We start from the raw sequence: 26,962 nt of genomic DNA, 5'->3' as shown, positions 1-26,962 counted from the left end.
GGAGCTTAATCGATTTGAACGAGACGGGACAATTTGCTTTCTCTTGCTGGAAGAAGATTGGGCTCATCATAGAGGAGGATGAGGAGGAAATGAGGCAGCAGCTAAGCAACGTGGTGAATCTTAATATGCCAGTCAAAGGGAGCACATCAACTCCTAAAACCGGGCCTTCCAGAAGATGAACACTTCTTGCTTATGTAATGCAAGTTTAATAAAATGTAACTTTTTTTTTTATTAACGGGTGTTCTTGTTTTAAGTACCCTTGTCTCTATTGTTTTTGAAACAATTTGTTTAGCTTCCATATCTTTGACTATGTCTCAACTCTCTCTCTCTCTCTCTCTCTCTCTCTCTCTCTCTCTCTCTCTCTCTCTGAGATAGAGATAGTCCACAAGGAGGAAGAGAGAATCGTTTTAGGAATCTGCTCACCTAATTCCTAAAAAGCGCTCGCCAAAAAGTGCTCGCCTGGAAATATCCCCCTTCAGTTTGCAGTCTCATAAGTCAGCAGATTCATGCATAGCATTGCAGACTATCAAGAGGATTTTTCGCTACTTGAGTGACACTTTATATCTTGGCTTGTTTTATCCCAAGGGGGGATCATTGCCGCCGCCAGACTTACTGCTTTTTTGGACTCAGATTGGGCTGGTGGTTTTGACACGCGAGTGTCCACAACTTATAAGTGGTTTTTGTTTCATGCTTGGCATTTCATGTATATCATGGTTAAGCAAGAAGCAACCTACTGTGGCCACTTCTAGTTGTGAGGCTGAGTACATGGCAGTCTTCATAGCTACGGTTGAGTGTGTATGTGTCAGAAGCCTTATGGCCGATTTGGTTATTGGACAGGACACTGCCAACACTATCTACACTGATAGTCAGAGTGCATTAGCAGTTGCGAGGAACCCAATTTTTCATGCTCACACAAAGCACATTGAGGTGCATTACCACTATGTCATGGAGAGACTCTCAAAAGGAGAGATCAACTTGGCTTATGTGCCAACACATGACAACCTTGCATATCTTTTCACAAAGGTATTGTCTCGTGAGAAGTTTGAAGCTTTCCGCAAATCTTTGGGGCTTGCTCCCCTTTCTTTTTTATCATGTCCTTAGGGCATGGACTTCCCTTTACTCTATGTGCAAACTCTTGTTCACCACATCACTCCATGGGGGGATTTGTTACCATATACATGTGGTAGTGATGTGTGTGAACACACATAGGACCACCGGGGCATTTTTCCCTCTTTAGGAGTTTTTTCCCCGGTGCATTGTATATACGTCCATCATTCTAGGGCTATCTATCTTTCCATTGCACACTAAGTAAAACACTCTCTGTTGTGTGCCTTGAGCTTCCTTCGTCTTCTCCAAGCTGTGTGCATTTTCCAGCAACCCTAATTCCAACAACTATGAACCATGGTTAGGGCTAAGTATATACATGCTTGCGATAGCTAAGCCTTCTAAGCACCTCCCAAGCACCAAGTGGAGTTAGCCACCATTGTGGAAGAATGTCGACAGGTAAAAAGGGATCCTCTACCCAAAGCAACATGACTAGCTATGACTTTATTTTCCCTACCCCATAGTCGAGGATTACTATGATTTCAAGGGAGTGGTAATGTCATGAATATTAATTTGGACCTTCTAAAAGTATTTTCCAAATTAATTTGGCCACTTAAGTCCAAGGAAAATAAGAAGAAAACAAGTGAAATTGATTGAATGCTGATGGACCAATAGATCAAGGCTTGGGACCACAAGGAGAAAGTCTATAAAAGAGCAAAGGTAATTACTAACTAGTTATCTCACTCATAGGTACAAGTCAAGGAAGGATAAATGTATCCCGGGCAACCTTGATCAAAGGTACAAGACAAAGGAGATGATCAAGAGTAATTATAGGAGTCTAAAAATAGAAAGTGATTGTGCTAAGCTCAAGTCATTAGAATAACTTTTTAGACTCCAAGTATGAAGTTTGGGAAGCCTTAGGGTGAAGTTTTAACTTGCCACAAATTATCTAAATTTAGCAAGTTCTGGGAGCAGTTTGGTGGCACCCCCAAAGCACAGTGTTAGGGTTTTGCACAGGAGGTGAAAGTTTTAAAGTCCAAAGGGTGAGTTTTATTTTGACCAAAGTTTATCCTAATTTAGAAGGTCCTAAATTAGCAAGTAGGCTATAGCCTCGGATAAACTTCATAAGCACCCGAGCTAATTAATAAATACGTAATTTTATGGTTTTCAATAAATAAAAGGGAAAAGCTAAAGACTAAGATCAGTTCAACCCTTCTTCATCTAGTAAGTTGACTCTAGTGTGCAAGAGCACAAACATGTATTGTAACAAAGCTTTTTTTTGAGAGGATTATAATACAAGACCTTTTGGAGGAAGGACCGACTCCAAGCAAATCCGGTCCTCATCGAGTTGTCAATTTTAATTGGGTATTCTCTTTGAATTATGTGCATGATTATGGTGTTTTTAATGTGTATTTGTGTAAAGAAATCAGCTCGACACAACCTATAGTCTCCTCTCTGTCTTTCTCTTAAGGAAAACTCTCTCCTTTCATAGTTAAACTCCACTGAATCTAAAAGTAAGCATTAGATTCTCTGACACACATTGCCACGCACAACATGTTTCTCCAACAACCCCCCAATAGCCCTTGAAATAGTGATTGCATTTGAATTTACTTCACATCTGCTAAAAACATCTCAGTGCTTCCTTGCAACAACCATGTTGGGCATTTATGGTGAAAACATCTTAGCCATGAAGAAAGGCCTTTCCTTCACATCTAGTGAAAACATCTCATTGCTTTTTTGCCACATCCATGTTGGGTATATCTTGTAGTGCACCACATTTGGCATACATATTAATAAAGGTAGTCCCAAGCACAACATTTTTTTTTCAACAGCCTCTGACTAACAATATAATTACGAATTTTTGTGCCCATATCAGCATCTTGCGTAGAGCCACATGCCTTCAAAATGCATGCATAGGTGATTGAATATGGAGAGTGGCCCTCACTTCGTATCTGTTGAAAACAAACCATGAGTTCTGGCCTTGCACTTGTTGTGCACATCCCGCAATCAATGCATTCCAAGAGGCAACATTCGAGACAAAAAGCTCCTCAAGCACTTTTTGTGCTTTCTCAGGTGCACCACATTTGGCATACATATCGACCAAGACAATGCCAAGCACGTTAACTTTTTTCAATAGCCTGTGACTAACAATATAATTGTGAATTTTTGTGCCCATATCAACATCTTGCATAGAGCCACATGCCTTCAAGATGCATGAGTAGGTGATTGCATCTGGAGAGAAGCCCTCGCTTTGCGTTTGCTGAAAATAGACTACGAGTTCTGGCCCTGCACTTGTTGCACACATCCCGCAATTAGTGCATTTCAAGAGGCGACATACTGAATAGGAAGCTCCTCAAGCACTTTTTCAACAGCCTCTGACTAACAATAAAATTGTGAATGTTTGTTCCCATATCAGCATCTTGCGTATAGCCACTTGCCTTCAAGATGCATGAGTAGAACCACATACCTGCGTAGGTGATTGCATCCGGAGAGAGGCCCTCGCTTTGCATATGTTGAAAATAGACTATGAGTTTTGATCCTTCTCTTGTTGCGCAATCCCGCAATTAATGCTTCCTTACCAAACGATCTTCATCAACCACGAAAATTGATGTGCAACGAGGAAGCAAAAGTTGAGCGCTATTGACATGACCTACAATGATGAAAACTTGTGTATTCCTTGAATGCAAACTTTCTACGTTTCCTAGAGTGATCTTCATGCTTTTGTGCTCATCCTTGAATGAATTATATGCATCGTGCAATATGGCTTTCCTGGTAACACACAAAGACGGTGATGAAAATACAAGAGACTGTCACGAACGAGAGACTCGAAAAATGTGCAGACAAAAATTATTGATAAACTTAAAAAAATAGGTAAGTTGAACGTGCAAATGACAATAACACGTTAAAAAAGAGGACAACCATGTGGAAGCTTGAGAGGAAGACGATTTGAATGGAGATGTTATGCTAACGAAGTAAAGAGACGAGGGTCTCCAAAAGTGTGAGAAGAAGGCCTTAAGAGGAATGCAAGGTAAATTCAAATTTCAAACGCTTGTTAGTTAGAACGGATAAACCATAAAGTTGAGACTTCGGAAGAGGTATAAATCTGGGGAGGAGGAAAAGTATGTTGGCACGTTCATATTTGCTTGAGGCACGTATTTGCCTACGCGTTTAAAGGCTGCTAAGGCACTTAATTTCGAGGCTTTGTCTCATCGCACGAGCTGTCTTAGCGCCCCTCGCACGCACTGCTTCGTCTCGCTCCTCCTCCATCTGTCTCTCTCTCTCTCTCTGCACGTACAGCTGCTACTCATCACCCTCTGGCAGGGTCCTCTGCGTTTGTGGGTGTTTCTTTGCACGCGCGCACACAGATTTTCCCCGTCCAGTCTTGATCCTCCTCATCTCAGCTGCTGAAGGTCTCCAATTTCTTTGCTTTACGACTCAGCTCGACTCGCATTTCGCCCTCCCATTCCCTTCCTCTCGATCGCTATAGCTCGAGGTTATGCTTCCATGTCCCTCTTCCGCAGATTCTTCTACCGTCGCCCCCCTGATGGCCTTCTTGAGTTCTGTGAGCGTGTTTACGGTAAGTCACCTTCATTTACGTATCCATAGCTAGTCTTTCAGTATGGCTTTTGTGCTAGTTGGGCAAGGCTACATGGGCTTTGTCTTTGTGCAGTCTTCGACTTCTGTTTCTCCACAGAGGTTCTTGGGGATGAGGTATACAGGATTTTCATGCGACAGATTGCAACACAGCTACATGAGGATTTTCCAGGTTCATCCTTTTTGGCCTGCAATTTTAGGGGAGGAGACAAGAAGAGCAGGTTTTCAGAGATCTTGTCACAGTATGACATTACTGTGATGGACTATCCAAATCAGTATGAAGGGTGCCCCCTTCTTCCCATGGCAGTGATTCACCATTTTCTTAGAGCAAGCGATAGCTGGCTTTCTCGCCAGGGTCAGCACAATATTTTGCTTGTTAACTGTGAAAGAGGGGGATGGCCTTTGCTTGCCTTCATCCTTGCATGCTTTTGCATCTACAGGAAGCTTCAAACAGGTGAACAAAGAACTCTAGACATGATCCATAAGGAAGCCCCCCGGGGTTTGTTGCAACTTTTGTCTCCCCTCAATCCAGTCCCTTCTCAGCTTCGATACATTCAGTATGTTGCCAGACGAAACAATGCACCTGAGTGGCCTCCTGTTGAACGTGCTTTAACCCTGGATTGCCTTATTCTTAGAGTTGTCCCAACTTTTGATACGCAAGGAGGTTGCAGGCCAGTTGTGCGAATCTTTGGACGCGATCCACAAAGTGCTGGAGGCTATGGTACACGTATGCTTTTCACTCATCAAGGGAAGAAAAGCAAAGCAGTACGGCATTACAGGCAGGTGGGCTGTCTGAGCTTGCTTTGCCTTTGCTACTGCATGTCTTACTGGATCCTTGACATCTTTGATTGTCTAGTCGTTTGTATTGCTGCTGTGTGTGGCCTCGAGCCGTGACCTTTTTCAGCTTACTGCTCAAATCTTTTTTGGAATTTACCACATTTAGCATGCACGGATGCACGTCGAGGGATCATGAAGTCTTCAAGTGACATGGAATGTGTCTTTTTCCAGGTCGACTGTGATGTTGTGAAGATCGATGTACAATGTGCTGTTCAAGGTGATGTTGTGCTGGAGTGCATACACCTTGATCTCGAGTCAGAAAGGGAAACAATGATGTTTCGAGTGGTTTTTAACACTGCTTTTATTCGCTCTAATATCCTCATGCTGGGAAGTGATGACCTTGACATACTTTGGGATGCAAAAGAACGCTTTTCAAAGGATTTTCGGGCGGAGGTAAATGTTTTCCTATTTGGTTTCAACTCTTGAACCCAGCGGTGCCCACATTTACACCAAATGATGATGCTCTTTTAAGCAGATTTTATTTGGGGATATTGAGAATTTCTCTCCTTCGAAGGTGTCTGTTCCTTTGTTGGGTGGGGAAGAGAAAGGAGGCTTACCTATGGAAGCATTTGCAAAGGTGCAAGAGTTCTTCAGCCATGTTGAGGGGGTGGATGGTAATGGGGATGCAGCTGCTATATGGATTCTGCAGCAATTATCTTCAGCTAATGGCCTGCCAGAAAAACTGGACAAGTTGTTACCTGGAGACATGCTTGATAGAATAGTTGTGCGCAGCAAACAAGCATTCACACCAACTGCAGCAGATATGGAAGAAAGGAACCCAGATCGCAAAGTGGGAACAGCCCAACAAGTTGGAGTCATTCAGCGCTCCTTGCCACAATCAACTTTATGTTCACAAGTGCCACCACCGCCTCCACCACCACTACCTCCAAGAACAGGGGGGGTGTGCACATCATTATCCTCGCAACTCGAAGAGGGCAAGACCAATGCAACCACTAACAGGGGGCCTCCCCCACCTCCACCACCACTTCCATCACAAAGTGGAAGTGCCAAGCGATTGCAACCCTCTACTCCACCTCCGCCCCCACCCCCACCCCCACCGTTACCAGCAGGTTCAGCATCTAGAAATATAGCTGTAGGACCAAATACAACAGGTTCTGTAGGCAGTGCTCCTCCCCCTCCTCCTCCACCGCCGCCTCCACCTCAATCTGGGCGTCTAGTGAAACAGGCTTCAACATCAGCTGGAGCCCCACCACCACCACCACCACCTCCGCCTCCACCCCTGCCCCCTCCTTTTCCCTCTTCCAATTCGACTGTTTCCAAGTCGGGGAATGTGCCTCCTCCCCCCCCTCCTCCTCCACTACCAGGAAAGTCAAGTGGGTCTTTGGCACCATCAGCGCCACCGCCACCGCCACCGCCACCCCCCCCTCCATCATCTCGCTCATCAGCTGGAGCCCCTCCACCACCACCGCCACCTCCACGCTCATCTGCCCAAGCTAGAAAAGGGCCACCCCCTCCTCCTCCTCCCCCTCCTCCCTCAACAGCATCTCGAGGGCCACCACCACCACCCCCTCCACCAGCACCAAAAGCAGCTGCAAAATCTGGTGCTCCACCTCCACCTCCACCACGTCAAGCTGGGCCACCACCTCCACCACCACCCCCTGGAGGAAAGGCTGCGCCTCCCCCACCACCACCTGCTCCAAATAAGGTAGGTGGTGTGCCTCCCCCACCTCCTCTTGCTAAAGCAGGCCAGCCTCCTCCTCCTGCACCTCCAGGTGCTGGCAGAGGACGTGGACCTATTGCACCACCTGCAGCAGGGTCTGTTCCACCCCCACCAGCTGCAGCAGTGAAGAAGGCCTCTCTGAAACCTCTTCATTGGGTCAAAGTTACTCGAGCAGTACAAGGCAGTTTGTGGGCAGAGGCTCAGAAACAGGAAGAGCAAGCCAAGTAATTTCTTGGATGCTTTCTGAATTAAATCAGCTTCTAAGGTTTTCTTAGATGGTCACGCAATTTGAAGGATATTGTCTGCAGGCAACCAGAGTTTGATATGTTGGAGCTGGAGAGTTTATTTTCAGCTGCTGTTCCTTCTGGAAATAATACCCCAGGGGCTAGTGGAAATGACAAAGCTGGAAGTCGTCGTGCTTCACATGCACCAAAGCAGGAGATAATACATCTCGTAAGCTGGATTGGTTTTACAAATGATGACAGGCTAGGTCTACTGTTTGCTTAGTTGCACCAAATAATTGAATTACTTCATCACAGGTTGATATGCGAAGAGCAAATAACTGTGAGATTATGCTCACAAAAGTCAAGATGCCACTTCCAAATATGATGGTTAGTGTAATGGTGGACAACTTGAAGTTTATTATGATTGTCCGTCTGTTTGAACCTCTCTCTCTCTCTCTCTCTCCATAGTATTTTTACTTTGTCATTTTGTCAGTTTGTTACTCTGACTTTGTATCAGATCCACCACATTGTAACGTTCTGGTCTCATAGATCACTTTGGCCTTTTGAAGACGATAATATAACATTTCATTTCATTTCATTTCTCTCTCTCTCTCTCTCTCTCTATTTTCAGAATGCTGTTTTGGCTCTCGATAGCACAGTCTTGGATTCTGATCAGGTTGAGAATCTTATCAAGTTCTGTCCTACAAAGGAGGAAATGGACACATTGAGAGTAAATTTTTGCATCCCTTGCAGTACATCATGTTTTAAAAAGTAACAGTCGTACAGTAGTTCTTCTCAAACTTTGTTCCGAAAATTATTGCCAATAATTTTAGCATTTTTCTCCCTAAACCTGTGCTTGTAGGCTTTTGATGGTGACAAGGAAGCTTTGGGCAAATGCGAACAGGTTTGTTTACATCTCTTCAAAGACTCTATGTCAGAGCTGGTAGTTAGTGTGGTGGGTATTGGGCTCGCTTGTTTATTTTGCACGATGTACAAGGGTCAAGCTTGTGACTCTTGCATTGGCATTGCAATTCCTCTAATTTATGGTGAACTGATGTAGTTCTTTTTGGAGTTGATGAGAGTGCCTCGTGCAGAGGCTAAGCTGAGGGTCTTTTCTTTTAAAATTCAGTTTTCAACACAGGTAAATTTCTGCTATAGGACTGATGCTAAATGCAAAAGTTAAATTTAATAGCAGGCAATAAAGTAGTAATTGTGCAAGGGAACTTTTTCTGGTGGTTACAGGTCCAAGAGTTGAGAGCGAGTTTGGAAGTTATTAACTCTGCATCTTCTGAAGTATGTCATTTTCTTTGTTGTCGCACAAAGGTGTTGTATATAAGTGAGCCTTCTGTTGTTTAAGGTGCGTCATCTATGTAGTGCACTTGAATGGTACAGGTGAAAGGCTCATCGAAGCTGCGAAGGATTATGCAAACTATTTTGTCCCTCGGAAATGCTTTGAATCAAGGCACTGCACGAGGTAATCTAATCTTGGGTGGAACAAGATTTATCAAGGCGCCTTCTTTCTGATGGCATGGTTTGGATAAGTAAAGAATTTTGACTGCTTCAATCAATGCAGGTTCTGCTGTTGGCTTTAAGCTTGATAGTCTTTTGAAGCTCTCTGACACTCGTGCTCGGAATAACAAAATGACTCTAATGCATTATCTATGCAAGGTACCAAGGATTTGTTTAGGATTTCCTAAGTTAAATATAGTGGGTCTAAAGATCGTTTTAGCATCGGTTGTGCAACATGTATGGATTGCATCGAGATACTCTCTTTTATATTGGTGCACATGCTATGAACATGAACTTAGTGTCTCTTAGAAATACTTCTCTTGTGGATTGTGTAGGAATTGCTTTCCATGCAAGTTTCTTGTACCCTGGCTCATTGATACTATGAGTCAGCAACAAGCTAAAGTTCACAGTTTGTAGTGATCGCTTTGAGCACTTGAAATTTTATTTTTGTGGAACAAAATAAACCCTTCTTTGTTTCAAAACTACCCAGCAGGCTACACTAACTCCTATAGTGAGGGAAACATGTACAAAGGGGAGACTCTCCCAGGGTAGAAGCAGAATATACCACGATTAATCTTTTACCTTCTTTATTAGGAAGCAGTCTACTTTTGACAGAATCACATTGAACATATGCGAGAGAGAGAGAGAGAGAGAGAGAGAGAGAGAGAGAGAGAGAGAGAGAGAGAGAGAGAGAGAGATGAAATGAAATGTTAACATCTTCAAAAGGCCAAAATGACCTATGAGACCAAAGAGTTACAATTGGTGAATCTGATACCATGTCTGAGCACGGAAATTACAAAGTTACAAAGTTACCAAGTTACAGAGAGCTAACACTAAAACACTAAGGAGAAAGGAAAGGAAATAAGGGGGAGGGAAGGGGGGTTGTGGGTTGAGAGAGAGAGAGAGAGAGAGAGAGAAGCTCTGCTTTATTTTACTAAAAAGAGAGAGAGAGAGCTTGTGAGAGACAGAGAAGGCTTTTGGTTTTCAGCTTTTGGGGCTTTGCTTTTGGCATCCCTTGTAAACCCTTTAAATAAGTGGGCAGGCCTCCCACTTCTTAGAGCATCTAGACGCAGAGTCTGAGAGTGAGTGCCTCCCACTTGGCACTCACTTGTACTTTTGCAACATATTAATACAAAAAGAAATACCGAAAGGGGCGCTAGTCTTTGGGGCCATGGGGCCAATATCTCTAGGCACGGAACTCCGCAGGGCCAGTGTCGAATCAATTGTGAATTGTAAACTGTTTTGAAGTATTTTCTTGTGGTGTCGCAGTAGATTCTCGACTTGGGAGTGTCCAAGTCTGTTACAGTGGTATTAGAGCACGACCGATCTCTCTTCTACGAGAAATCCGATTCTTTTTACGCGGCACTTATGGCTTCAGACAGAGATCAGTCGACTTTCTTTGCATTCGCAGATGCGGGAAGAGATCACGACGAAGATTCACGCAAGGAGTACGGCCCGCCTCAGCCTACTCAGACGGAGATCGAAGAGATGGAGCGTAGACGATTGATCGGTGGCAACAAAGATGACTCTTAATTTTGCAAAGGACCCAAAATTTGTAAAATATATGAGCAAGACCTCTTTCGATGAGGTGCACTCACAATGGCGGCGCCAGACACAGAATCACCCCTCAAACCGGCTCTCAAGAAACCTCCTACTCCTAGGATGTACACGGAGCAAGAATTAGAAGAGGTGGTTGATGCACGAATTGCTCAGCCTTTTGACGCGCAAAACAAAGCTAGAAAGCAGAAGGAGGCACTGACTTCCCGGGTTATCTGGGTAGTCAGTCTACATTCGAATCGGCAAGAAAGCAGAAGAAGCGTGTTCGATTTGAAGGAGTATCCAGTTCTTCTTCTTCTTCGAGTTCTTCTAGCTCCTCTGAATCGAGTGAAGAAGACAGGAAAGGCAAAAAGAGAAACAAAAAGCAAAGCTTCTGAAAGGGCAAGAAAAAGGCAAAGAAGCCTAAATCCTGCCCCGTGGTTGACAGTTCTACAGAGGACTCGTCTTCAGATAGTTCGGACTCTGATGACAACAACTTTTACGCAAAGAAGAAGAATTTTTATAAAGCCAACCAGTATGACTTTCTCGAAGATAGAATATCCGAGAGTTCAAGGAAGGTGGACAGTCAATAAAATTTGACACATTTTCTGGTTACAAAGATGCTTTGAAGGCTTTGTCTTTTATACAGCAGTTTGACATAGCTTTCTCAGGAGGGCGTTACTCAGAGCACTCTAAGATTTGGAGGGCTGCCTCTTACCTTAAGGGGAATGCTCGAACTTGGTGGTCCACGCTTCTATTAAACAAGACAGTGCCAATTAAATGGCTGAAATTCAAAAGGCTTTTTATTTCTTCTTGGCTGACTCGAGAGTATGAACACGACATACGAACTGCTTGGAACCATCTTTGGATGACCAAGAAGGATACAGTGGACGCTTATTGTGAGAGATTCTGGAGCTCTTTTCTACCCGCCTCTTCATTTAAGAAGATCTCGTTCAAAGAACAGATTGAGCGGTTTACCTTGGGTCTTCCTACAGAGATCCGAGATCATTGCTTAGAACAAAAGTAAGCTTCCATTCAGGGGTTGATGAGTCATGCGAAACGGGTGTTTTGCCATTCACTCAGGCAGTTTGACCTACCCCACATATGAGATCATGACGCAAAGCGCCGAACAGACTTCGAAAAATGAAAGTAGAAAGAGAAAGAGTAACCTAGAAAAAAAAGAAAAGGATGCACCACCCAAGCTCACTCCTCAAGAGAGAGCTCTCTACATGAAGGAGGGGAAGTGCTTTGGATGCGGGGAAACTGGGCATATCTCAGCGAAGTGCCCTAAAAAGGCACAAAAAGAACAGAACGACAAGAACGATGAGAGGCCTGAGAGTTCGAAAGCAGCTGAGGAATGTGGACGAAAAGGCAAGATGAAAACATGATTGGTTGCAGATTGCGTGGGTACTGATCCCAACACGATGGACGAGAGTACAAAACTTCACCGAGCTTGGGGCAAAGTAAAAGACCAAGAAGCCCTGATCTTCTTTGATGGAGGAGCCAAGGCCAACTTCATTTCACCTGAATTGGCGGCGTGGTCCGAGATCACTCTCGATCGGATGGGACCACTTGCAAAGGCAGTTCTAGCGGCACCCGATAGGGACGTAGCCGTTACACTTGTCATTGGCAAACTTCGGTTGCATTGTCAGGGGTATTTGGGGCATGAGGACTTTCACATAATGCCTTTGGAAGGTTGTGATGTCCTCTTGGGAATTCCCTGGTACCACAAGAACAACGCCGTGGTCGACTATCGGGTGAGGAAAGTGACTTTGACCACAGAGAAGGGCAGAACCATTGTACTTGATGTAAAACTTAAGGGCGAGTCTGTCCCTATTGTATCGGCTTCGGCCATTTCAAAATTAATGAAATCTAGTTTGTTTGTTTACTCGATCTTTTTGAGAGGGATGAATGATGAGAATAGGACAAATATGTCTGAACTTGATAAAGAACGCCAAGATTTTCTCCACACTCATGCCGATTGCTTTTCAAAGGGCTTGCCAGGCGAGTTACCACCCGCTCATCTTGAAGATCATATTATTGATTTGATCCCTGGAAGCACACCACCGAACCGGCCACCTTATCGTGTGAGCCGAGCCCAGAAAGAAGAAATTATGAACCAAGTGAAAGACCTCTTGGAAAAGGGTCTTGTCTAGCCTAGTACTTCACCGTATTGCTCTCCAGTGTTGTTGGTTTTGAAGAAAGACGGATCTTGGAGAATGTGCATCGATTATAGAGCTCTCAACAAAATCACCATCAAGAACAGATTTCCAATTCCTAGAATCGATGATATACTTGACCAACTTTAGGGATCCTCGTGCATTAGCAGGATCGACTTGAAACATCAGATCCGAATCGCGCCGGGAGATGTCTACAAGACAGCCTTTCGGACAACTTTTGGGTTATTTGAGTTTTTGGTGATGCCTTTTGGCCTAACCAATGCTCTTGCGACATTTAACCGAACGATGGATAGGATTTTTCGAGAGTATAGACTATTCGTTGCCGGTTTCTTTGACGACATCATTGTTTTCTCCAAGGATGAGGCAGAACATAGAGAACATTTGCTTCAGGCCTTTCAAGCATTATGAGATCACAAGTTAGTGATTAATGCGAAGAAAAGTGAAATTTTCCCACGAGATACACTTTTTGAGACACATTGTGTGAGCAGAAGGAGTGCAGATGGATCCGGCCAAGATAGAGACTATCCGTGATTGGCCCGATTTGAAGAATGTCCATGAAGTTAGAAGCTTCTTGGGATTGTGCTCGTACTATAGGCGGTTCATTAGAAAGTTTGCAGAGGTTGCTTCCCCTTTGCATATCTTGACACAGAAAGGAGTCCCTTTCTCGTGGGGACCCACAGAGGTGACTGCCTTTTAGACATTGAAAGAGAAATTGACTATGGGACCAGTTTTGACTTTGCCGGACTTGCAGAAGTCATTTGAAGTATTGTGGTCGTAGTCTGGCGGTCTTAATGCAAGAAGGCCATGTCATTGCTTACGAGAGCCGATTGTTCTCAAGGCCGGAATTGACCACACAGATTTATGAGAAAGAGCTTTTGACGGTTATCCATGCTCTTACTCAGTGGCGGCATTACCTACTTGGAGCAAATTTTATTGTCTTTATAGACCATCAAAGTTTACGCTACTTCTTGTCACAAAAGCAGCTATCAGAAAAGCAGATGCGATGGGCAAACATCTTGTCACAGTTTCACTTCCAGATTGTCCATGTGCAGGGACATAAGAATTTGGTGGCAGATGCTTTGTCTCGGAAGCCGTTGGTTTTGGCTATTTCCGCGATTCATCATAGGAGCTTCGAGGATATGGTCGATCGGTATGCCACGGATACAGGTTTTGCAGATATTTTCACACGGATATGGGATGGGAAAACAATAGCGGGATATTCCTGATGAGGAAAACAATGGAAAACCATGTTGTGCGTTACACAGTCGTTGAGGGAAAAGGTTATGACCGAATGCCACTGTCCACCTTTTATGGGTCACCGCGGCATTGCTACCACCTTGAAAGGGGTAGAGAGATACTTCTTATGGCTGAGACTCAAAAAGGATGTGGACGAGTTTGTGCGCAGTTGCTTGGTATGCCAGAAGGTCAAGTTTGACAGGCATAAAGCACAGGGATTGTTAGAGCCTTTGCCCATACCCACCCGCCCCTGGGAAAGTATTGCAATGGATTTCATTTTTGATCTCCCGAGAACACAGAGTGGTCATGATGGTATCTGGACTGTTATTGACAGATTTAGCAAGCAGGCTCATTTCATTCCAGTGAAGAAAATAGTCAAGCCGAATCACTTAGCGAGACTGTTTGTGGCCCAGATCTTCAGATTACATGGCATGCCTAGACGGTTGTCTCCGATAGGTTTGTTTTGGAAGGCAATTTGGGAGAACATTGGCACGCGGTTGCAATTCTTGTGATCTTTCCACCCGCAGACTGAGGGGCAATCTGAGATTGCCAATTCAGTGGTTTTAGATTTATTGAAGTCTTATATCTCGGATTAGAAGACTCAATGGGAAAAGTATCTACCTTTGGTGGAATTTGCCTATAACAACATGATGCACTCTTCGACAGGGAAGGCGCCAGTTGAGATTATTGAAGGTGTTGCGAAGGTTCCACCCTTCCTAAGCACGAAAGATAAGATTTTTGAAGCCGATGAGTACACGCGCGACTTGGACATGGCTTTTGCAAAGGTTCGCGAGGCTTTGCAGAAATCTCAGGAAAGACAGAAAAAGGCAACAAATCGCCATCGTCGCGATTTGAAATTTAAGAAGAATAACTGGGTGCTCTTACGTTTTGAGAAGGCACGCTTGAGAAAGAAAAAGAGAAAGGAGAGGCTTTTTCCAAAGCTTAGTATGCGGTACTACGGACCTTTCCAGATCTTCGAAAACATCAATGATGTCTTCTGTAACAGTCTTGGACACTCCCAAGTCAAGAATCAATCACGACAGCACCAAATAACCACTTCAAAACAATTCACAGATCACAATAGATTTGCACTGGCCTGGCGGAGTTCCGTGCCTAGAGATATTGGCCCCAAAGACTGGCGCCCTTTCGGTATTTCTTTATGTATTAATCAATGATCAAAGTACAAGAGAGCGGTTAGGGTTTCACTCTCAGACTCTGCGTCCAGATGCTCTGCAGAGTGAGCCCTAAACCTCTTATTTAAAGCTTACAAGGGATGCCCAAAAGCAGAGCCCCAAAAGCTTCAAAAATAAAACAGAATTTGCTTCTCTCTCAAACCCTCTTTAGGGTTTTCATTAAAAATAAAGCGATGGAATTTCTCCCTCTCTCTCATGCTCAATGCGTAGAGAAAAAGCAGCAATCTGCCGTCTCTAAAAGCTGGCTTTTCAGCGTCGTGAATCTTGCCGCAAATCCCGGAAAATCCGTACTGCTGCCACGTGGCATTTTTGCCGCCAGGTTTTTAGGGTTTCAGCCACCTTTAGGTTTTTAGCCAGCAGTTAGGGTTAGGGTTTCCAGAAATTAGGGTTTTTGGTAGAAATTAGGGTTTCTGCTCTCGGTAGGCACGTCATCACTTTGTGACATACCCCCCTCTTGAAAGCATTGTAATCGCCCTTGATTACGCCTGCAAAACAGACAGAAGCCATAAACCGTCTTAGCAAACACTGACTGTTAGTACCTACGTATTAGGAACACACATCTAGCACATGTACCAATCGATAGCCACATCACACGACATCACAGGACATCACTAGACATCACAGGACATCACATGACATTCAACATTCATTCGGATCTTAGACCATGATTTACCGGCAATGTAGCTAGCAATCGCATCTAGAGCCAATCGGGATCTCATTGATGTCCGATTGACTAACCCCTATTGCAACCATGTCTATTTGAGATCAATCAGACCAAAATGTTGCAGTCATTTCGTCTATCAGTTCCTGCACTTAAAAGAAGTCAATAACAAATTAGTATCATAATCAGGAATTCCATTTCATAAAGTCATCCAGCAGAATACTGTCAGCTCTCAGTATCCCTGAAGCTCAAAGAGACATCAGTGACTTTAGTATCAAAATCAAGGCATCAAAGGGGCAGAGTGACTCCCCTCTTGTGCATCCCACTGCACCAGATCTCCGGCCAAGCTGAATTCTGGGTTCCGTTTGCTAAACCAAAAAGCATCGAGGTAAAGTTTCACAATCCGAGGAGTATTTGCTAGGTCCTCCTCCTCCATCCCCTTCGCATCAAATGCAGGATAGTTCTTGAACTTAACCAAGAACCGCCTTCGGACTTTACCTTTCTTCGTATCCTTATGTGCCAAAATCTGTTCAAGAACAAGGATCTCCTCGTTTTCTTCCACTTCGGGTTGCTCATCAGGCTCCCTATCATCAAGCACATCACCTTTAAAAGGTTTCAAGAGACTAACATGAAATGCATTGTGAATCCTCCAAGAATCTGGCAGTTTCAATTGGAAGGAGACATCATTTATCTTTTCAATGATCTGGAAAGGTCCGTAGTATCGCATACTAAGCTTTGGAAAAAGCCTCTCCTTTCCTTTTTCCTTTCTTAGGCGTGCCTTCTCAAAACGTAAGAGCACCCAATCATCCTCCTTCAATTTCAAGTCGCGACGATGGCGATCCACTGCCTTTTTCTGTCGTTCTTGAGACTTCTGTAAAGTCTCGCGAACCTTGGCCAAAGCCGTATCTAAGTCATTCATCCGCTTCAAAAATCTTATCTTTCGTGCTTAGGAAGGGTGGAACCTTCGCAGCACTTTCAACAATCTCAAATGGCGCCTTCCCCGTCGAAGAGTGTATCGTGTTATTGTATGCAAATTCCACCAAAGGTAAGTACTTTTCCCATCGAGTCTTCAGATCCAAAATACAAGACTTCAATAAATCTAAAACCACTGAATTGGCAATCTCAGATTGCCCATCAGTTTGCGGGTGGAACGATGATAAGAACTACACCTGCGTGCCAATGTTCTCCCAATTTGCCTTCCAAAACAAACTCGTAAATCTGGGGTCTCTGTCGGAGACAATCGTCTTAGGCATGCCATGTAATCGGAAACTTATCGTGACCATTTTGTGTTCTTGGGAGATTAAAAATGAAATCCATTGCAATACTTTCCCAGGGGCGGGTGGGTATGGGTAAAGGCTGTAACAATCCCTATGCTTTATGCCTTTCAAACTTGACCTTCTGCATACTAAGCAACTATGCACAAACTCTTCCACATCCTTTTTGAGTCTCGGCCAAAAGAAGTATCTCTCTACCCCTTTCATGGTGGTAGCAATGCCGCGGTGACTCGTAAAAGGTGGACAGTGGCATTCAGTCATAACCTTTTCCCTCAACGGCTGTGTAAAGCACAACATGGTTTTTCTCATCAAGTAGCCTTCCCTAATGGAGTATCCTGCTATTGTCTCCCCATCCCGTATCCGTGTGAAAATATATGCAAAATATGTATATGTGGCATACTGGTCGACCATATCCTTGAAGCTCCTATTAAGTATCGCGGAAATAGCCAGAACCAACGGTTTTCGAGACAAAGCATTTGCCACCACATTCTTCTGTCCCTGCACATGGACAATCTGGAAGTGAAACTGTGACAAGATGTTCGCCCACTGCATGTGCTTTTCCGAAAGCTGCTTCTGTGACAAGCAAACTCTTGATGGTCTGTAAAGACAGTAAAATCCGCTTCGAGTAGGTAATGCCGCCACTGAATAAAGATCATGGATAACCGCCAAAAGCTCTTTTTCATAAATCTATGCTGTCATCTCCGGCCTTGAGAACAATCGGCTCTCGTAAGCAATGACATGGCCTTCTTGCATTAAGACCGCACCTAGACTACGACCACAAGCATCACAATATACTTCAAATGACTTCTGCAAGTCTGGCAAAGTCAAAACTGGTCTCGTAGTCAATTTCTCTTTCAATGTTTGAAAGGCAGTCACCTCTGTGGATCCCCACGAGAAAGGGACTCCTTTCTGTGTCAAGATATGCAAAGGGGAAGCAACCTCTGCAAACTTTCGAATGAAACGCCTGTAGTACGAACACAGTTCCAAGAAGCTTCCAACTTCATGGACATTCTTCATATCGGGCCAATCACGGATAGTGTCTATCTTGGCCGGATCCATTTGCACTCCTGCTGCTGAGACAATGTGTCCCAAAAAGTGGATCTCTGAAGCAGATGATCTCTGCGTTCTTTCTCATTCTTGGAGAAAACAATGATATCATCAAAGAAAGTGCCAACAAATAGCCTGTACTCTCAAAAAATCCTGTCTATCATCCGGTTAAATGTCGCAGGAGCATTGGTTAAGCCAAAAGGCATCACCAAAAACTCATATAACCCGAAAGTCGTCCCGAAAGTTGTCTTGTAGGCGTCTCCCCGCGCGATTCTGATCTGATGATATCCACTCTTCAGATCAATTCTGCTAAAGCACGAGGATCCCTGTGATCTGTTGAGTATATCATCGACCCTAGGAATCCGAAATCTGTTCTTTATGGTGATTTTGTTGAGAGCTCTAAAATCGGTGCACATTCTCCAAGATCCATTTTTCTTCAAAACCAACACCGCTGGAGAGTAATACGGTGAAGTACTAGGCTGGACAAGACCCTTTTCCAAGAGGTCTTTTACTTGGTTCATAATCTCTTCATTCAGTGCTCGGCTCACACGGTAAGGTGGCCGGTTCGGTGGCGTGCTTCTAGGTATTAGATCAATGGTATGATCTTCAGGTCCTCTAAAAAGCAATCGGCATGAGTGTGGAGAAAAATCTTGGCGTTCTTTTGTCCAGGTCAAAACATATTCGACGTTTATCCATCGTTCAGTTCTCTCCCAAAAGAATGAGTAAAGAAACTGAAGCTCATCAAGTACAATCTCTGAGCCCTTCATTTGTCAAAGTCGCTTTCTCGGCCCAGTAGTCAATCACGGCGTAGTTCTTGTGGTACCAAGGGATTCCGAGTAGAACGTCACTCGCGCGCTCTGAACACCCCTGTCATTGCAAACGAAGTTTGCCAATGCTCGGTGTAGTGGCAACATCCCGTATCCGGGTGCCAGTCGAACTATCTCCGCCTTTGGCGTCAGTCTATCGGATGTAATTCCAAATCGAGCCGCCAATTCCAAGTGAAAAGAAGTTGGCCTTGGCTCCTTCAAAAGAGCTTCGTGATCCTTCACTTTACCCTAAAAGTGGCAAAGTTTGTACTTTCATTCATTTGATTCGGTGCAGGTCCCACGCCATGTGGTACCAGTTTTGCTTTTTATTTGCCTTTTCTGCCACGTCTCTCAGCTACTTTAGAACTTTCTGGCCTTTCTTCATCTTGTTCATTCGGTGCCTTCTTAGGGTACTTCGCGGAGATATGTCCATTTTCCCCGCATCCAAAGCAATTCCCCTCCTTGATGAAGCGAGCTCTCTCCTCAGGAGTAAGCTTGGGTCGTGCATCCTTCTTTTCTGGGTTGCTCTTTCTCTTTCTACTTTCAATCGCTGAAGCCTGTTCGGCTCATTGTGTCATGACCTCATCGGTGGGGTAGGTCAGACTGCCAGAGTGAATGGCAAAGCCCCGCTTCGCATGACTCATCAACTCCTGAATAGAAGCTGACTTCTGTTCCAAGCAGTGATCTTGGATCTCTGTAGGTAGACCCAAGGTAAACCGCTCAATCTGTTCTCTGAACGAGATCTTGAATGAAGAGGCGGGTAGAAAAAAGCTCCAGAATCTCTCGCAATAAGCATCCACTGTATCTCTCTTGGTCATCCGAAGATGGTTCCAAGCAGCTCGTATATCGCGTTCATACTCTCGCGTCAACCAAGAAGAAATAAAAAGCTTCTTAAATTTCAGCCATTTAACTGGCGCAGTCTTGTTTAAAAGAAGCGTGGACCACCAAGTTCGAGCATTCCCCTTAAAGTAAGAAGCAGCTCTCCGAATCTTGGAGTGCTCTGAGTAGCGTCCTCCCGCGAAAGCAATGTCAAACTGCTGTATAAAAGACAAAGCCTTCGAAGCATCTGAGTATCTTGAAAAAGTGTCAAATTTGATCGACTATCCACCTTCCTTAAACTCTCGGCCTTTCTTGCTTTTATCTTCCAGAAAGTCATACTGATTGGCTTTATAAAAATTCTTCTTGTTCGCATAAAAGTTTCCGTCATTAAAGTCTGAACTATCAGTAGACGAGTCCTCTGTAGAACTGTCGGTCACTGGGCGAGATTTTGCCCTTTCCGAAGCATTGTTTCTTGCTTCGCTTTTTGCCTTTTCTGTCTTCTTCGCTCGAATATGAAGAGCTAGAAGAACTATCAGAAGAAGAAGAAGAAGAACTGGGTACTCAGTAGTACAGCAGTTTAGTTTTCAGCCCTACAGCACTTCAGCGTTTTTCAGTTTCCTTGACAACATGAATTATCAGCCTTAGCCTCACAGTATCCGCACCACACCGCAAGCATCGTCAGTATCACAACATCTAGAACCATTGTATTAGACTTTGTGCAATCTAAAGCAAATACCTCTCTAGCAATACAAAGGGGGGCCCTTGGAGGGGGGTTTGGGACCCCATCTGGTCTCTCTCTCTCTCTCTCTCTCTCTCTCTCTCTCTGTATCACTCATAGCACCCACTCAGTTTGCATTCTCTCCTGTTTTGGTCTATTGCACAATCTCTCATAAAGAAAAGGAGGGACTCTCTCCCCTCTTTAGTAAAAGGAACCTTGGGCACAAACCGAGAACTCTTCCTGAGCATTCACCATCATTTACTTCCGCTACACGTTACAAGTCTGTTCCTATCAGTCTTTTTAGTTGGCATGTGGTGCCCTCCCATTACACCCTCTCGTTGAAGTTTCCTTGTGTTGGAATAAATGTCATGTGAGGTAAAAAGGCCATTAAACAAAGCTATAAGCTAGCACTTCTCTGCTTGGAAAAGTAAATATTCGGTAGGTTTTTCATACAGCCGTTTGTGCATGGGCATGTAAGTATGGTTGAAGTACGCTCAAGGATTTTATCGAGATAGTTGCAAACTTTATTCCTCAAATATGGATTTGAAGTTTTTAAATATTTAATGAAGATAGGACCTTAGATGTCGTCCCCAAAGAGTTGGTCTAACAGTAAGGCTTTGGCCTCTCAACCTACGGGTTGTGGGTTCAAATCCCCTGTTGGGTCACACTCTAGAGGGACACCTTGTGCTCACCTGGTGTTCACGTTGCTAGGGCTCTTGCCCTTGGACACTCGAGTGCATCCTCCTCCTGGGGTAGGTCACCCGAGGAGGAGGTTCCTAGCTGGTTGCTACGAGTTCTCTCCGTCGTTCCTAGCATGTGGTGCAATTAGGTGGCCATGGTGATGCCTACGCGTGGCTCTTGCCCGATGGTACGCGGCCCTTGCCCGACCATGTAATATGGCTAATATTTGGAAGGGATAAGCACCTCCCCCTGTGGGCCCTCTGGTGTGTCGAAAAAAAAAAAAAGGACCTTAGATGTCAAGCGTAAGCATGCATAAGTATTTGCAACATAATAACCTTGTTTTGGGATAATATACTTGAGCAAAACATTTTGTTTTTTGAAATTTATGTATATTTGGGGGAGATGAGTTGTTTAACTTTAAAGACTTAGAATCGGCAATGTGGGTTTAAACTTTAAACCTCCCACTTCTGTTATCTCTATCTTGAAACTGGGTTATATCTTCCCTTTCTAGCAAGACAGAGGTATCTGATAGTTGTTCCTAGTCCTTTAGATATGCATGTTATAGACGTGTCATACACCAATGTATATGTGGGTGTGCATGTTTTCATGTATTTGTTCCTTCTATATATAGTGTAGTGATCAAGTCGTTGTATGGGTTATTAGGACTTTGGAAATGCTGAGAATAGAAGACAAGCCAATGTTCTCATTTGTGATGAATTGTGCAGGTTATCTCTGAAAAGCTACCGGAATTGGTTGATGTTGACAAAGATCTTATGCACTTGGAAGCGGCAACGAAGGTAAAAGAGGATGGTTGAACACTTTCCCAGGTGCATCAATTAATTGTCTCAGTTTTCTCCTTTTCAAATGATTTCAGATCCAGTTAAAATCTCTTGCCGAGGAGATGCAGGCGGTGAGTAAAGGGCTTGAGAAAGTGGAGCAAGAACTTACTGCATCAGAAAACGATGGTGCGGTTTCCGAGGGATTTCGGCAGGTAATGCAAAGCTTTGCAGATGATGGCAGGGCTCAGTTGAGGGTAACTTAACGTCTCCCTTGGAGGCATGGGTGGTAATTTCACGTTGTGTTAAGCCAAGAGTTACTTTGCAGTTTTTCCATTCTGTTTCTGCATAGGTTCTTTTGTTGATAGGAGAATTGGTTTGGGCTTTTGTGACTACCGCAAGTGCTCTTTCACTAAGGAAAGTGTTCTGAATGACTAAGAAAACCTGGTGCAATTCCACAGGTGATAGTTTCATGCATGGGCGATTGCAGAAGTATGTTATATGGGGTCCATTATTGCCGTGGGCAACCTACTAGGAGCTAAGTGCTAACTGCTCTATGCACGAAATCTTATGTTCTGTGTGCCAACTTCCATTCTCTAGAAGCACCCAGCTTTTTGGGCACGGGGCTGCACTTTACTGGCACCAACTCACAGGATTTCAGGAGTGTGCGAATGACTTAGCAAAAGAACAAGTGTGCCAAGGACTCCGGCACTTCTACTGGAGGAACGTGCATACTCCCAAGTCATACCTTCAGATTCAAGGCTCTGTATTTTTTGCTGCATGGCGTATGAATCTGCTTTCATGATGGTCTCTTTGCTTTCATGATGCCTGTTGTTTCCTTCATTTCTTTTATAAAAAGGTTTATTCCTATATGTGGGGCGTTTGCTGTGATTTGGGAGATGGGGCTTTCGTTCCATCCCTTTTGCCCTTGATCTCCGGAGTCATGACAGAAACTCAGCATGCTGAACTTTGTGTTGATGTATGCTCATGTGTGTGCGCGTGTGGTGTGTGTTTTGTTGGGGAGCATATGTTAGTACCTAGTTCTACACCCACTATTGGGCACTGACGACGTTAGTGGGGATGTCGTGGTATTTAGTCAATACTATTCATGATGGAGCTGATGGTTATATGTCTTGTGGGTGACTACCATGGGTCTATACCTTGCACTTTCCTTCAAGGGTGAATCTGGGCTTATCCTGGATTCATCTAGGTATACCCTTTTGCCTGTGGTTGGAGGTGATTCTGCAAGGTTAAGAGTGTCATCAACATCGCCTCTTGTTGCCATCTCCATGCGATCTTGTGGCTTGAGGATTACATCCTTGTTAATAGAGAATACGAAGGCTACGTTGGGATAAAGTTGCAGAGAGCCATTGACGATGAGAAGATGTTGCAGTCTTGCAGATGGAGAAACGACATGACTCACTTCTCATTACTCAAAAAGCTTCTAATCAGACCTTTCTAGATGCACAATTTGAGGAGACCTTTCAGGAGTAACTCTAGGAGCTGTCCCACTTGTCTAAATAGAATTTTTCCGGCATCAAAGATCTCTATACTTACATCATGAGTTGTTATGACAAACATAGTGGCATGGAGGAGTTCATACGTATGCTCTCAAGTGAGCTTGTGATATTGATAACGAAATTACCAATCGATAAAGACAGTAGCAATGATTACAATAAAGACCACTTAACAAGGGCTCATAGCAATTGATGGAGGCAGTAACAATGATTATGACAAAGGCCACTTAACAAGGGCTCATAACAATAGACCACCGTAGGATATAGGTTGCTTCTTAATAATGATAAAATGTTAGATCTCTTCTCTACAACAATCAAGGAGATAAATATCTTTATTAAGAAGACAATGGGTTGAGCTGCAACAAAACATGGTCCACCCGACTGACTACGGTACCCTAGACAAGGGAGGGAAATACACATTATAGGTTGTTCCTTCATGATGGAGACACAAGCTAATACGATCTTTCTCAATGAAGTTGCTTTGGAATGGATGTTTGGTACACAGCGTCTCTTGGACAAGTCGTCTAGGACACTTGGAAATGATGTGTACTGATTTTGGGTTTGAGTTGGTCTTACCTCCTGGTTTTGAAGTACATCAAGGGCAGTCCATGGAACCTTGTACAAATGTAGGCTTATACCGAATGCCATAGTTTTTCCATATGGCAAACACGTACGAATATGGAAGTATGGAAAAGTTATTGCTCAGATCTCCAAGGATTTCCATACATTGAATATCATACCGAACCAAGATACCAAGACAGCTAAATGATGTTTGCAGCTCAACTACTCGATAAATGCCACTTGAAAAACTTGCACACGTGACACTCCATTGGCCTTTGACCTTGAAGATAACTTCTCAATCCACCATGGTAAGTACGGTCCCTGTACGCAACATCTATTTATAACAATAGATGTTGCGTACAGGGAGCGCCTAAAATTAGTCTTTACTATGTCTTTCTTGTGGGGGTGGGAGAGGCAACATTCCTATGCTAGGTGAAGTGCAGTGTTTGTGATCATTGAAGCCAGAACAGCTTTAGTGTGTAAAATTTGGCTTAATTCAACAATCGAAAAAAAGGGTCCCACAGCAACTGCTTGTAATTCAATGTGCATGTATATTCCCTTCTTGCTCATCGAATTATGGGCAGTTGCACTGGGACGAACTCTTCTTTGACTGTTGAATTAAGATTTTCAAACGGAAAATGTTTTGATGTTTCTGATTTGGAACTAATTTTTTTGAAGTGATTGATCATGTCAGAATGGGAGTTTCTGTCTAAATCGTATCTTTCTGTGATGATTGTTAGTGGTACAGTTTTAAGTGATTTCAATTTTTTCTTGGCTTACAGGTCTTGAAGGTCTTCCTCAACACAGCGGAGGCGGATGTGAAGTCTTTGGCTAGTTTGTATGCAGAGGTGGTAAGTAATCTTGAAATTTCTTTCTATCATTGCATGCTAAGTGTGCCTAATGAGCCAATTTTCAATCATGGGAAAATCCAAATATAGGGACGCAATGCGGATTCACTTGCACAGTACTTTGGGGAGGATCCTGCCCGTTGTCCTTTTGAGCAAGGTATGCTCCCAGACAGCGATAATTCTGAAAAGTGCTTCAATATTTGTGCCATACGAAAACCCGATTTTAATGCAGTCATATTCTTCATAGCTGTTTTGATATGCTCTTCACTAACTGCCTTGGTGTTTTCTTCACATTCCCAGTAACATCCATACTCTTGAACTTCGTCACGACTTTCAAAAAAGCCTTGGAAGAGAACGCAAAACTGATAGAGATGGAGAAACGGAAGCTGGAAAAAGAGGCTGAGAAAGAAAGATTGAAAAATTCTCCCCGGCTGGATCAAGACAAGTTCAGAAACAGCCCTACTAGAAGAGAATTCAATGAGACTCCATTTTCTCCTCGAAGAAGTAGAGTAGGCAGGCAAGAGGACCAGTCTGAGCTGAATTCCCCAAGGAGGTAAAGATAGTGGATGGGTTTGTAAGAGCTCATATTGGTGTACAAAGAAGACGTTCTCTGGTGTTGCCACCGACGACCGTAGAAGGCAGATTGTAAGCACTCTTGACAGAATGACCAAAAATCTTGTCTTGTGCGATTGATGGCTCCAGTCAAGCCCTGCTTGTAAGATATTCTTCTCATCAAAGGGACTCAACAAAGTCTAGTTCCTCAAAATGACATTCCTCATTTTGGAACTCTCAAAAAGTTTGGAGAACTTTGTTTTGGGAGGTCGGCCCGTTTTGGATGGATGTCACAGACAGTGGCTGAGTCGAAGGATTTGACCGAAGTCGAGTTGTCTGCTCCAAATTTCATTGGTTGCCTGAACTCTGACCATGAAGCGCAAGGGTTCCGGCTCGAATATGGTAGGATTTTCTCGGCTGCCCTGCCCCTTCTTTTTGGTCTTTTACTTCCATGTGATTCGATATACTTCCTGTATTTTAAGCTTCCCGTAGCATATGCATCTGCGGGGATGAAAAGAGGGGTTCAACCCATGATATAGAGTTTCTGTTGTAAAATTTGAAAAAAAGCCCCTTTGTAAAAGAGCCCACCATTCCGAATTTTTTTGTCTCTGATGGTGGAGATTGAACAAGTTCAAGTTTTTGCTTTAAATATTGAAGTTAGGTTGTGAGGACGGGACTCGTGCATTCAGACTCACTGCCAAATCTTTTGGAATGGTGTTTGGGACTCAAAAATCTTGTGAAGAGCTACTTAAAGCATGTGACATATTGCTACAAGTCTATAGATTCGCCTGGCAAAACGAATGTTAGTGCATTTGGTGGTTGCTGTGAGGGCGAGTTTTGGTTGTGGTTAATACAGGTATTGTCTTAATCTATCCCTGGTTCTCTGGAGTGCAAAAGGGGGCACGACAAGATTGCCTGTCAAAAGTCTAGTATTGTCTAATTGGTAAGGTCTTTTAATTGTTTACTTCAGAATGGGACACAGTACATAGTTGACCACTCTATTCATGCATATGGATGTCTACATCGTGGTGAGGGACTATGGTTTCAGTGAGATTTCTGGGTAATACGTATTGGGTCTTTTTTAATTCTATTAGCTGGAATCTTTGAAGATTCTTCTTGGAAGGCTGCACTTTACATTTTCTTTCCAAAATGGGGACTTGCAACATACACAAATTGAGCTCGCAACCTGCCAGCTAGAAGTGAGCACTCTGAGCTAAGCCAACACATCAAAAGAGATTGCATGACTGCAGGTGACCCATTTTGCAATAAAAAATTTCTTTGCTGTCTCCCCTTCCATCACGCATGCTGCTCTGCCAGCAGGGTGCTGGTCTGACCCCTGCCTCGCACCTGCTGCCCTTGGTTACCCCCTCTGCCTGCGTTGTGCCCCTGGTTGGTTGCCTCACCACCGTGCAGCCCCTCTCAAGGGATCTTGCAAGATTCATGTTTTATAATGATTTTAGAAAAATTGTTGGTACATATTTGGCAGTCTTGCTTGAAGATGAGTGACTAGTTTGTTAGTTGCCAAGAGGGTAGTGGGTATCCAAGGACACGAGCTCATTGTAATGATGGACCTGAAGGAAAGATTTGCTCATACCCACACAATTGAGCCCAATTTCCCCAAGCCTCAAATCAATCCTTTGGCAACAATGATGGCACTAGCCATGCATG

The 26,962-nt window shown here is 43.9% G+C and overlaps 1 protein-coding gene across 1 annotated transcript; it reads left to right on the top strand.

Moving 5' to 3' along the window:
• The first annotated feature begins 4,195 nt into the window (after positions 1 to 4,195).
• LOC147417986 (formin-like protein 14) lies at positions 4,196 to 25,965 on the top strand. The gene is made up of 17 exons (XM_086507555.1): positions 4,196 to 4,621; positions 4,715 to 5,421; positions 5,647 to 5,868; positions 5,951 to 7,380; positions 7,465 to 7,609; positions 7,696 to 7,767; positions 8,012 to 8,110; positions 8,243 to 8,284; positions 8,441 to 8,521; positions 8,623 to 8,673; positions 8,773 to 8,854; positions 8,954 to 9,048; positions 21,766 to 21,837; positions 21,915 to 22,031; positions 24,677 to 24,745; positions 24,833 to 24,899; positions 25,043 to 25,965. The coding sequence occupies exons 1-17, from the start codon at positions 4,549 to 4,551 to the stop codon at positions 25,297 to 25,299; spliced, it is 3,681 nt and encodes a 1,226-aa protein (XP_086363681.1). The 5' UTR covers positions 4,196 to 4,548; the 3' UTR covers positions 25,300 to 25,965.
• The last annotated feature ends 997 nt before the right edge of the window (positions 25,966 to 26,962 follow it).

Source organism: Adiantum capillus-veneris, chromosome 30 (assembly GCF_014529385.1).
Source record: "Adiantum capillus-veneris isolate H3 chromosome 30, ASM1452938v2, whole genome shotgun sequence".
In the NCBI taxonomy this organism is placed as follows: domain Eukaryota; kingdom Viridiplantae; phylum Streptophyta; class Polypodiopsida; order Polypodiales; family Pteridaceae; genus Adiantum; species Adiantum capillus-veneris.
This window is presented reverse-complemented; position numbering and strand designations above follow the sequence as displayed.